The sequence below is a fragment of the Nymphaea colorata genome, chromosome 1 (assembly GCF_008831285.2).
Source record: "Nymphaea colorata isolate Beijing-Zhang1983 chromosome 1, ASM883128v2, whole genome shotgun sequence".
NCBI lineage: Eukaryota > Viridiplantae > Streptophyta > Magnoliopsida > Nymphaeales > Nymphaeaceae > Nymphaea > Nymphaea colorata.
Genome location: NC_045138.2, coordinates 23,694,466 through 23,707,534, shown reverse-complemented (window position 1 = coordinate 23,707,534; position 13,069 = coordinate 23,694,466). Strand labels below are relative to the sequence as shown.

General features: G+C 35.5%; 1 protein-coding gene across 2 annotated transcripts; it reads left to right on the top strand.

The window, feature by feature from the left end:
- Positions 1-2,305: 2,305 nt before the first annotated feature.
- Positions 2,306-9,158, top strand: LOC116245987 (rhodanese-like domain-containing protein 9, chloroplastic). 2 transcript variants are annotated; one of them, XR_004170633.2, is made up of 7 exons: positions 2,306-2,461; positions 5,400-5,641; positions 6,291-6,441; positions 7,386-7,471; positions 7,563-7,667; positions 8,391-8,537; positions 8,963-9,158. XR_004170633.2 is itself a non-coding variant. In XM_031617651.2 (6 exons), exons 1-6 carry the CDS (start codon positions 2,418-2,420, stop codon positions 8,989-8,991), a joined length of 657 nt encoding a protein of 218 aa, XP_031473511.1. In that variant the 5' UTR covers positions 2,306-2,417; the 3' UTR covers positions 8,992-9,158. The 2 variants fall into 2 exon arrangements, 1 of the variants encoding a protein (XP_031473511.1); XM_031617651.2 differs by lacking the exon at positions 8,391-8,537.
- The last annotated feature ends 3,911 nt before the right edge of the window (positions 9,159-13,069 follow it).

The following is a 13,069-nucleotide window of genomic DNA, read 5'->3' as shown; positions in this document are numbered from 1 at the left end:
TTTGAAACTTTCAAAGAGCGGCAGTTTTAAAATTTTAGTAACTTGACAACATTTACCTTATATATGTATATATATATATATATAAAGAGAGAGAGAGAGAACTGAAATCTGTCAATCAGCTTCTATAGCCGAAATATCATTTCAAGCTTAGTATTTGTGACAACTTAGTTTTCTACACTAAAAAGTGATGTTGATGATGCATTCCAAGGCTAAAAATCATAAACCATTTGTATTTGTGACAATATTTAGTATCACAAAATATGAAAAAAGATCTAGTAATGGACATTGATCGGTTGATTTCAAGTCTTCTATACAAAAATTGAGTGATAACTCTAGGTAGGTTGTTTGATCACTTCAGATGGACAGCCCTAATTTTTTTTCGGCTTGCGTCGATCTGTTGGGGCTCTCCTCTATCTACCCCATTAGGCCAATCGTAATTGGAAAAAAAAAAATTTGAAAAGGCGATCCATGCAAAAGATCGATCATTCCTGATTGGAATCTCTATTTATTTATATGGACATCAAGGAACATCAAATCTCAGCCATTAAACGGCTCTTTTTTTCTCAGCCACCTTTTCCTTCCAAACGGCCGGCAGCCTTCTCCGTCGCCTCCCACCCATGATTGGGTGGGGGTGCCAGGCGAGCCCACTAGCTCCCCCACCCTTCGCAGGAGGCTGCACGGTTAGGGGAGGTGGAGCGTTGGTCGGGTGCCATTGCCTCGACCTCCACCTCCACTTAGATCCGGAGCCATAAATTTTTTATGAGGGGGTCAAATTAAAGTTTCTAAATTTTGACACGGACCGAAATATCATTTTTCAAAATTTTTATTTACCACAAGCACAATTTTCTAAAATTTATATGCAAACTTTTTTTTTAAACTTACATGTAAATTTTAGAAAAAATTACTTGTTTTTATATTAAAATTTTAAAAAATGATATTTAAGTCTCTGTCAAAATTTAGAAATTTTAATTCGGTTCCCCCTCCCCACCCATGAAAAATTTCTAGCTCCACTCGATATCAATATCATACAGAAAATGATTTCAAAATCCTTAAACTATCATCATAAAAATTTAACCATTTGCTATCAATGTAGCAAACCAGTCCTCATATAATATTTGAAATTGAGAGTTAGCAGTGCCATATTATGAAACTTATTGACATCAACTGAACATTCTATCCCATAAAACCTATAATCGGTTATCGGTGGCTTGATACCAGAAAAGAAAAGCGTCTAAGGTGGAATAACTTTTCTTTCTTTTTGGTTGTGCTATGTTCTTGTTTTTGTAGTGTAGATCTCTGATTCTATTAGCACATTTTTTATGTGAGCCACAACACTTCTATCTCTCGTTTTCCCTCTTCATTTTCTGCAATGGCTATGATGTGAAAACATATCACAACACTGTTCGATGTGGTTGTACATGTGGATCAGTTAACCATCTTCTAAATCCCAATGGTTACATTTTCCAACTCAAAAAGTAAAGACATGTTTACCAAATTATTATTTCAGGTCATCAAACGTACCAAAACATTTTTCCTTCTAAATTTTTCCAATCCCACTGTGAAATGGAACATTTTTTTGGAGTAAATTTTTTGAAAAATTATTCTAGTCCATCAAAGATAAAAAAAAAAAAAAACATCATTTGAGTTGGACCTTCATTATTAGGGATATCAATGGATGAGATTCAAATCAAAAATATATGTTTAATTATATCCACTTTTTTGAATATTCACATATTGAGATTTAAATGTGAAGAAAGAAAAGACATACATGAATACGAATCCAAATTTAAAATTTGATTTCACAATTTGAATCCAATCAAAATATGATCTTTACATTTATATATGAATCCAAAAATTTGAACCGAAACTGGCCGAATTTAAGATATGCATTTAAAACTACATTCGCTCCAAATCTGAATGTGATCAGATGTCATTTTTTAAAATCAAAATCTGATCTGATCTCTTACTTGGATATTAATTTTTCTTTTCATATCCTACTTTTTCGAAAAAGTTAGATAAGATATGGGATCCAAATCAGATATTTATGCAAATTTACTCTTGTAATTATTTTGAAAGTTTGAAAAGAAACCTTAAAATTTGGGCAGTTGAAATAGTTTCTCAAACCCTGGGGTTGTTTTGTGAATTCCTTGAAATAGTAAAAGAGGAGGACCATCTTGTCCTCCGGCTGCGCACAGCAGCATGAGACAAATACTGGTGCACTGATATCTTTCAGTTATTAGATTAGAAAGCCACTTGGCGGCATATGATTGGCTTCATTTTGTTCCCCGAGATATCCGATTCGGCACCGGGAACAGCCCCGAAAGCGAGGGGATCGGTCTCTTTCCATCTTTCTCTCGATGGCAAGTCTGAACAGGGCTTGAGTTCGAAAAGTTGAAGGGAAGAAGAAAAAGAATCGGATGGCGTCTGTTAGCTTCTGTACCACTGCCTTGGGTTCGTCCAGGTCTCTCTCTCTCTCTCTCTCTCTCTCTATCTCTGGTGCTCAAGTTTGCATTTGTCCATCCTACTGAGTAGACAAGGTTTTCTTGATATTTCCTTTATGCATTCTTCTGTAGTTAAGAGGTATTCCCAATGGGGTCTTGTTTGCTTGGTTGATACTCGTTAACGAGTCCTTTTTTTTTGGTATTTCGATTTCACTCGCTTGTGTTGTAAAATAACAGTATTTTGCTTCTCTGATTAGAACGTAGTCGTAGTCAATTGGTTTCTACATTCACTTAATTTTCACCAAATGAGTTATTTCATCTTGATTTTAGTTTGTATTTTCTTGAAAATTGGGTCCGTTGGGATCGAAAAAATGATTTCCCTTGCGGATATCATCATGACAGTGTAGCCGAAAGGATGAGGAAAACTTTATTTTTGATTTCTTGTTATTAGTCCAGTTTAGGTTGTCTAATTAAGATCGTTCTTGAGGCTGTAGCCAACCAGAAAAGAGAAAAGGATAGTTCTAGAAGACCCATTTTTTGAACGACGGAAGAAAAGGCTGAGGTTGGCCTCCTTCATGAAGTCAGAAGAGTTGGAACACGAATGCTAATTCGATTCCACCTCATCGCCGTGGAATTCTTGAGACGGACATGGTATCGGAAGGGTTGTTGAATATGTCAGGTTCTTGGAGAGAAGCCTCCTTGCTTGGGCATGCTACTTTTCTAATGTTCTTCTATCTCAGCTAATTGATGATTTAACCTGCTTTTTGCACATTCAATTCTTTGCTGGTCTTCATTTTCTAGCCAGTTTTTAAGTTGATTTGTCAAAATTATAAAACCTATACACGCACTCTGCAGCCTTCTCATACATTTGCATGGAGCCATTTCAATTTACGGAAATATCATATTCTCTGAAGTCTTGAGCTAGTATTTAGTGCAGCCTGCCTCGTTTTGATCTTCATTTATTGGATTTCTTAAATCATTGCACGTATTGGCTACCAAGCTTTTGGGTGTCCAAGCTAATGATTTTCTGTAAGATGAACCCCTTCAGTCTTGGCTTTTCAGCCATATTTTTGTGCATGAAATTGAATGACACCTTTGTTTCAAGAGCACGCTAGATGTCAGAATTTGCATGTTGTTGCGATTACCTCATCAGCATCAACATTATTATTTGCTGTTCCATTTTGAGTTGATCTGTAACTTGTGAGAAAAATGGGGCTGTGAGGACGTTTGGAACTGATTGCCTGCACCATATTTTACTGAACAAAAAAGAAAAAAAAGTGCAAATAAGCAGATGAAAAGACAAGTTTTATTTCCAATTTCAATGATGTAAGGTTCATAATGGTCAAAGGTCCTATTTCCATATCGTATCAATGGAGTTTTATATGGAAAACTTGAGTATTCTCAAGCCGATGTTAAGAAGGAGTCTCTGAGAGAGGAAAATTAATTATCTATGTCACATGGGTGTGGTACGGCCACGGCAGTGAGGGTATGGTACACCAGTTTCGAAAATTATGGGTATGGGGCTACGGCAGAGCATGTATATAAATATATACATTATACATATAATAATCCACAAAAGTTCTCAAAATTAAAGAAAAGAAGGAGAAAACTATAGAACCTGGGTGGAAGGGAAATAAAAAGAAGGGAAAATCAAAATTAAAGCAAAATTAAAATTGTAATGATAAATTTTTAAGTTTTAAAATACATCTGTACTCAGATGTACCCACATACCCATGTCGCTGTACCTACGTACTTACACAGGTACTTGGCCATATCACACGTAGATACCGATCAGAAATTCACAAATCTGTTGTGGTCCAATCTTCCCATCTGCCAAGGAAGCATGAATCCACTTTGTGTTTGGTGTCCTGAAATTCAACGATTTGAAATCATTTGCCAGCAAATTTGGGGAGTATGGTATGGTCGATTTCCAAGTAGACCCTTGTAGATGCATGGCATTTGAAGATCTAATAGCCACTATCAGTTTGAAGGGCTGTGTCTCTAACAAAAGTGTCAAAAAATATTTTCTATATCAGATAAGGTATCCCATCTATTAATTTCTTGTACTCTTAGTGGGGCGGCTTTTCTTGTTCATATGTCATTGGATTCTGATATATTATTTCTAACTGCAGCATGTTTATTTTTAAGTATCTTTCATATATAATTCAGATTTTAAGAATATTATGGAAAACATATTGATTGAATTTTACTGGACCACTGTGCAACAAAAGTGAGGAAGCAGTATGTTTTATGTCTTTAGGGATAAGAGGAGAAGTATAAATAGAAGACTTCCATATCCCGGTACTGGATATTGGATGGTGGCATTAGTTCGAATATAGATATTTCATATGGTGGCATTAGTTCGAATATAGATATTTCATTGGTTATATATAGATGTTGTAATACTATATAATAAATAACCTGTTTGTGTGTAAACCATGGTCACCAAAAATGTGTCTTTTTCCAAGAACAAAACACAGCGAAAAAATGCAATAAAAAAAATTAGCCGTATAACTCGTAAAAAAATGTTAAAATGAAAAAAACACGATTTTTTCCTTTTTTTTCATTTTATTTATTTTTTCACGTTTTTTAATGCCAAACAGTTTTTTTCCATTTTCTAATTTTTATTTTTTGCAAATCTACTTATTTTTTGATGTTTGTATTATTAGTTTATCACTTATTTATTTTTTCCTCATTTTTTTTAATTTTAAAAATTTATTGTATTTTCTCCCTTTTTTTCAAGCTTGTCATATTACACCCGAGAAAAACCTCACTGTTTAAAACCTGAGAAAGTTTTTTGTGGCTATGGACTATAAACAAATAAGATACATAATACACTGACTTGATGTAATGTCTTAGCAGTCTTTTGTGATGTCTTTGTTTAGATGATCATATTATGTCGTTTTCCTTCTGAACAAAGCATCCTTGTCGACAGTAATGTCTTATGTGGGAATGCAGGACCTATCTGGTACCGTTCAAGCTTAACCATGTTGGAAGAACCACCAGGAAATCATCTATTAGGCAAAGCATGACAACTAGAGCTGAGGTCAAATTTGTAGATAGCAAAGAAGCAGAAGAACTTGTTAAATTGGGTGGTTATGTCATTGTGGATGTGCGTGATAAAACTCAATATGAGCGAGCCCACATAAAATCTTGTTATCATGTGCCTCTCTTCATTGAGAACACAGACAACGATTTTGGTATGGCGTGCATTTTATTTATTCATTCCTACTTATATTGATCATTGCATCTACCTTGACTCGGAGTATGTCGGTTGGGTCCATTAACATTGAGCTTGGTTAAGATTTCTTAGCAATGCTTGTTGTATGCCTGTGCATACTTTGTGCATGATTTTCTGACAAGAATGCAGTAGGAAGATAATATCAGTTTGTTCTGAGAAGAAAACATAAATAGTATATTTTTTGGCATCCAACTATTTGGTGCCTGTCAATTACCATCATACATCTACCTCAGATTAGCTTGCACTGACTACTCCCAATAATCTTGAGAATGACTATGCTTTGGTTCTCAGACGAGTATCTTACTAAGACTAAAAGAAAAATGCAATGTTATACTGAAAGTGGGTTGGCAATATTTATGCTGCACCTTTTTCACATGTTTTGCAGAGTAATGAAGTTGCTATTTTCCTTATTGTTGAAACAGCTTTTGTCTCCAAAATCTTGTTTTAAAAAATAAGCATGTCACCTTTTCTGATTTTTCCGTCCTCAAATTATTCAGGCTTATCTTGAATTTTGTATGTTGTAATGTCTTTATCTTTTTATCTATATTTGTTTCATTCATATCCGAATTATCTCTCTCAAGAGCATTTCTTCTCTCTAAATTCTACAGGCACAATTGTCAAGAGAACTGTTCACAACAATTTCTCAGGCTTATTTTTTGGTTTGCCCTTCACTAAGCCGAACCCTGACTTCATTGGATCTGTTAAGAAAAGTTTCACACTCGACAGCAAAATATTGCTAGTTTGTCAGGAAGGATTGAGGTCAGCAAATGCCCTATCAACTTCTATATTCCTAATTGTTCATCATAGCAGGTTGTTCATCAACTGTTAGGTTCCTTCTAACTCCTTAGAGATAATGACAGAAGTTTTGAATTTAATTTAAAATATGAGGTCCATGTTTATAATGGTTCATTCTTACTTGAAAGCCAAGTCCAGACCAACAATTGAGGTACAGCTGAATATTGCTTTGAGGCTGTTTCAGATCTTAAAGTATTATACTAGACAGGCTGGTTACTAAAGTTTTCATCAATTGCAATATTTGGAGCATACATGTTATAATCATTCCCATTATCCTATGAAATGCATGTTACATGCCTTTAGATAGACTTTGTGATCATTCTCTCAAATTTTTACCCTTAAATTGTACAATACAGAATATGGAATAACCATATAAATTCGTACAGCCTTGTGCTATGAACTTGTGCAATAAATGTTTCTCATGTATTCTATTGTAATTTTCTGTTGCTTAAGTAATACCACCATTCAAATATCATAACCTTTGATGCATCTAGGAAAATTAGATCGTAATATTTAGGAAAATTAAATCCTAATATGTGGCTAAGTGTGCAGAATCACAGATACAGTTATTTGTTATACACGTTTGCATGTTTTTTTGCAAAACTCAAGCATGCAGAAAGTTAAGTTGTAATATTTTTTTAGTTATGTAGAGACAGTTATTTGTTAAACTCATTTCCATGATTTTAGAAACTCTGACCTATTCCATGCTTTCTCTGCCATTTTTCGAGCCTCTGTCTCTGTCCTTTCCCCCCATGAGACTGGGACTACTGTCCTCTAGGTAAATTAAACCCCATCAAGGATAGCATATGCTGACATTCACACACTTCAAACAAGTCACTTAGGAATTGACCCCGTGGTCAATCTGTTCGCAGTTGCTTATAAGTTGTAACTGACTTTTGTTGTGTCAGGTCAACTGCAGCTGCTAATCAGCTTGAGGCAGAGGGCTTTCAAAATGTAGCTTGCCTTACATCTGGCCTTCAGTCAGTAAAGCCAGGTTTTCAGTCATCATCCGACAAATTGAAATCTCCATAGAGCATCACATTTACATTCTCATGAGAATATGGTGTATTTTCATATGGATGCAGGAAATTTTGACTCTGTTGGATCCACAGAGCTGCAGAATGCTGGCAAAGCAGGTCTTGTGACAGTTCAAGGAAAGATCTCAGCAGTTTTAGGCACTGCACTCATCTGTAAGTCAGCTCTTTATCTCAGTACCAATAACAAGCTTTAGTATTAGTAGGAAATGGAAAGAACTATCCAGTTGTTTTTCTTCGTATTTATGTAATAGGTTGCCTTACAACACTTATCAATTGTGAGGCTCACTTTGCCCTTTCTTGATGCTTATGCTCAGATAGTTTTTGTGTGTTTCATCTATAATATATTTTTCCACACATTTCATTGATCAAAAGAAAATCACAATTGATGTGTTCAGATAGCTTTTTATCTTATGTTTTCACGTTTATTTTGTTCTATGTAATAGGCTTTTAGTTTATATTTGATAGCATTATTTCTTTGTTTTATGAGTTTTTTTCATAGCTTATATATTTATAGTGAAATTTTGTGATTTTTGTTGATTAGTCAAAATTGATTCTCCGATTCTCAGTACAAGTTATCATATGCATTTTACTGCTTTTGTGCTCTCCACTGGTTGTTTGTCACTGTTTGGGAGCCTTTCAAATGTTAAGCATGATGTTGTTTGGTTGCATCTGTTTTTATTGCTAATATATGTCTATGTGATTGATCAATTCAGTGATTACCTCATTGACATTGTCTCACTTTAGAGTATCCTCCTGCTTTCTTGGTACTATGTGAAATAATAAAACAAGTTAGACAGGTTGAAGTTAAACATTTGATTTCCTATGGATATTGTGAGGAATCAGTTCTATGCTAGTTCATCTTCACTCGCTCTGCAGGTGCATATCTTTTCATTACTCTTTTTCCAGAGCAAGCAGAAAAACTCCTTCAACTGGGACCTGGAAGCTAGCATTCACAGGACATTCAATTTTTGGCAACCTTTGGCATCAGTTGTGATGGTTTCCAGGTTCCACAGCATTTGAAAGGCGAGCTCTAGACTTTATTGATGCTAGTAACATGATGTTTTTTCTGAATTTGCTTTATAAATTGAAGAAGAAATGCAATATTTGGTTTGCAACATTGCACCCAATTAATTGAGTATGCACATGTCTTCATTTCATTAGCTTGAAATATGTTGGAAAGCTGAGATTCATATCTTTTAATGTTATAGCATCACGGAGTTGCTATGTTGCTGCTTTGGATTATTATTGCTTGTTAGTTTATGCATTGACAGAGGCTTGTGCATGCTATGGTACACGTTAATGACTCAAGTTGTTTGTTTAAATGTACCTGTCTTGTTTCCATCAAGAGGTGTTTGTAATTACTCGATGGATTGCTTGCGTGCCACAGTTCTCATAGAACATAAAGATTCTTCTTGGTGGATTAATTACTTGTTTGTGGTTTTGTGCAGGCTTTCACACACCATATGCATTCTGGTGAAAGTGCAACAGAAAATCTGGTTAATCAGATCGGTGATGTGACCCCTGCATTGGCTGTGCTAAATTTTGTCCATCGTGTGCAACAGTTGTATAATTATTCAATTGTATTTCTGGATAAAATGCTACAATATTCTTGTTCTAGTCCATCTGCAAGATTATGTTACTTCAGCAGGGTAGTGGTGTTGATCGACTTTCTCAGGATTACCAGGGTAGGTCACTGTGGCTCAACAGTAATGTGTTTCATATCGTATTCCAAAATTTACAATTTTTTGCTCAGGATTTTATTACGGAGCCTTTTTTAAGGACTTATAAAACTCCTCGTGATGGAGCATATGGCATCTAAAATTGACCAATAGAAAGGAAAAGGAATTCAGAATATGCTCAGTTTGATTGATGTGGTCTTTGATGTTTCATTTTAATAGAAAATAAATTTAACTGGTCATTTTCATGGGAGATGATGGTTCCCCAACAAAAATTCTAGTGTCCTGTCCTCCACCTTATTGTTGTTCCTTAAGAAAATATCAAGAATGAGGGTATTTGGAGGTTGTGGTTTTTAAGTGCAGCCGGTAAATAGTCAAAACTTAGAAATAGCTACCCATGCTTGTGGCCATTGGAATTTGATCTCTTTCTTGGTAAGTTTATATAGGACTGGTTTATAACCATATCATATATAGGAATTAATGCAAAGTGTCTGAATATGAGACCAGGTTCCAATATAACCAAAGATGCTATGACATATCATGTACGTTCAAAATGTTGAAGGTCGTAAATGAAGCTTGGTGTTCAACATGAATACAAAACATTAACCATGGTTGTTTTGAAAAATTGCACACCCACACACACATGCACACAATCCAAATGACTAAGACAAAGTGTCTATCATTCTCCTCTGTCAATACATGAGCATAGATGAGAGATGCAGATGTAAGAGCAAAAGTATGACTTACCTGATAGTAAGTTGAGAAACAAAATAACTAGTAGACAAGGGGGATTGGGCTATAAATCTCAATTTGGTAGATTGTTCCGATCTATAATCAGGCTCTTTCTTTATATATTGAAATTATTGTCCAAATGGGGGGATTATAGCCATTGTTTGCAGCAGATCTCTTCCCCCCTCACAGTTTAAGGTTACTTAAATGAAAAAAAAATAACATTTTCAACTTCTTCCATGTTGAATTCATTCATTGTGTTTGGATGCATAGGTATTCTGATTTATTTGTGTATGTTAGGAACCAAGAGTAAGTGCATTGCATTTGGTATTTGTTATCACACCAAATTTTTTCAAAAAAGATTGTATTTAATTTTCACCCAAACAAAATTCTCAGTTATTTGGATTTAAATTTTTAGACCACAAGCCAAATCCTGGACCCAAAATAAAATTCGTAACTATTCAATCCAAAATGAATTTCTAGACCTTTGTCTGAACTCAAACAAAAAATTCAAATTCAAAACACAACTTCAGACGCCATATTGAAATCCAAAATCAAACTTTCGGATCTGAGTTAGATCTAAAACTAAAGTTTAGATCCAAATCAAACATTTCAAACTTAAAACTCAATCTAGATCTAAATCGAGCCTGGAATCATTCAAAACGGAGTCGGCTCTGTTTGCAGCAAAACCATTTTTACCCCTCTTTTAAAAATGTGATTTTTACAACCCCCAAGAGGCTAGGGAAGCAAAATCTGCCCCTTATTGGTCCATAAGAGACAATAAGGGGGGCGTTTTGCCCCCCATTTATTAGTACTTAGTACTTGGCGTGGCAGGGCCGCACCGATGCGCACAATCATGTGCCATCGTGCACGAGCGCGCCAAGTGCCATTGCGCCTGGCACACCGAGACGCCCCCCCCCCCCCCCCCCCCATTTTGATAAAAAACCACCCTCCAAGGGTCGGTTTTGGCATGGTTAGGTGGGCATTAGCCTTGCCCACACCCCAAAGGGGTGTTTGCAGGGCTAGTGGCTAATCCCACTTAGTCAAAGCCTATTAAAAAAAAAAAGATCAAAAATATTTGAAATTCACATGAAAATCTTGTTAATTTAAAAAAAAAAAATCAAATTTTAAATTTTGACTCCAAAACCCTCTATAAATACTCCGCTATCCTCCTTCTTGGACATGAGCTAACCCTTGAAAAACCTCTAGTGCTTTCTAACTTAAGATGTAGAGTTTTCCCCTAACTCTCTATTTCTATTTCTTTCTTCCTCTCTTCTTCTTCTTCTTCTCCAACCTTGAGAGCAAGTTTCACAAAGTTCCAACTCTTCAAGAGAGCACAAAAAGATTTGCATAACTTCATCATCTTAGAGCTTCACCCTAGGCAACCTTTGAGATCATTCAAAGTAAGAGATTCATTTTCTAAAATCATTCTTATTAGAGGTATATATTCAATATCTTAATCCATTTCGTTTCCTTACTTTCTCCATTCTTGGAAGTTCATGAAAGAGGCTGAGAGGGCAACATCCATCTTATGGTATAAGAGATGAGGAAGCGGAAATCAGCCCATCACCTATCAACACCTGCCCCTTGGGCCACATGTTGAGGGGATTCCACTCCTTAACCTGTTATGACCACTCTCAATGCTTTTCATAAAAACTGTGAAGTAAAAATTAAAAGTGAAGTTTCTTCACTTAAAAAGAAAAAAAAAACCGAGAGTTGCAGATAACTATTTTTATTTTTGTAAATTAACACATATTCACTTTAAGTCATTCATTATTTGTCACGAAAAATGTGGCCTTTACTTTTAAAAACATGCACAAAGTAATCTCCTTATAATTTTTAAGGGAAAAAATGGTAGTGCTGGAAAATGAAAATTTTCCAGGAATGAGGCGGCTGGTCTTTTATTAAATGAGAAGGCAATGCCTCAGAGAAGAGCATGCAAAGATGATGGGGAGTCTGAGGCTTTTGTTGAAGAAATCCATAGAACGGATGTTTGCTACAGTGGCCGAGCCGGAAATTTCTAGTTGATGGGCACTTTTAAATTTCAACTCTAAGGAGCACCAATACTTAAAAAACTGGAAACTAATGAAGCGTCTATATATAAATAAAATAAATTTTATGGCCTGACTGTTGGTCTGCCAACTGTTTGGTTCCTTCCTTCCACAGTATGCATGAAATTCATAATCATTCGAACACTATTTGGAACACTTCAAAAGTTAAGTATTATATTTAAGATTGTAAGAAATCTCAATGTAAATGGGACGTTAAAATGATTGATTGTCCTGATTTCTAACTTTTTTTGGGTTAAACTAAAGCTTAGAAGAGGTTAAGAATATCTGTTGGATAAGGAGTGCAGGAGTGGCCTGTCTTGTTTTGTATGCAGAGGTGGGACAGTTGATTCTAAAGGGAAGGGTTAGGGACAGTAGATATGATTTTGGTTAGGCTCCTCCAGAGTGTATTCTAAATCATTCCATCCTTAAGTTGTAAATTTCAATTGTTAAGCTTGTTCTCGTAAAACATTCACCTATTGTTACGGTTGCACAATGAGTCCAGCACTCGACTCGACTCGACACTAACTCGCTTGTTAAAACTTGACTCGTTTATAAGCTAGCTCGAGTTCAAATATATGCTTGAAATGTTAAACGAGTCAAGTTCGAGTTGTAAGAATTCAACTCGTTTAAACTCGACTCAACACCATTATACAATGAAGAGTGATCTATAATAAAAAAATAATTAAACAAGTAGGAACTGCACCAGTTAATCGAGTTAAAAGAAACAAGACAAGCTAACATAAATGAGTTAAATGAGTCGAGTACAAGCTCGACATTGTATCGTCGAGTCAAGCTCAAGCTTGTTATGTCGAGCTCGATTCAAGTTCTGAGTCGAGTTCAAGCTCCAGTTTTTTGAGATCCAGATGGCACAACTTGAACTCGACTCGCCTCATCTGCAACCTTACATATTGTTGATGCGATGAATTAGATTAATTGCTACCGGGCACACGTGGTTCACGTGACCACACGAGGATGTAAAAGCATGACATTATTTCAACATGAAAGGTGCTACATTTTTAAGAGAGATAGAAAGCACATGCAAAAAAGAAAAAAGAGATCAAGTTGCATTTCTTAACGTATTTTCAAATGTGACACATAT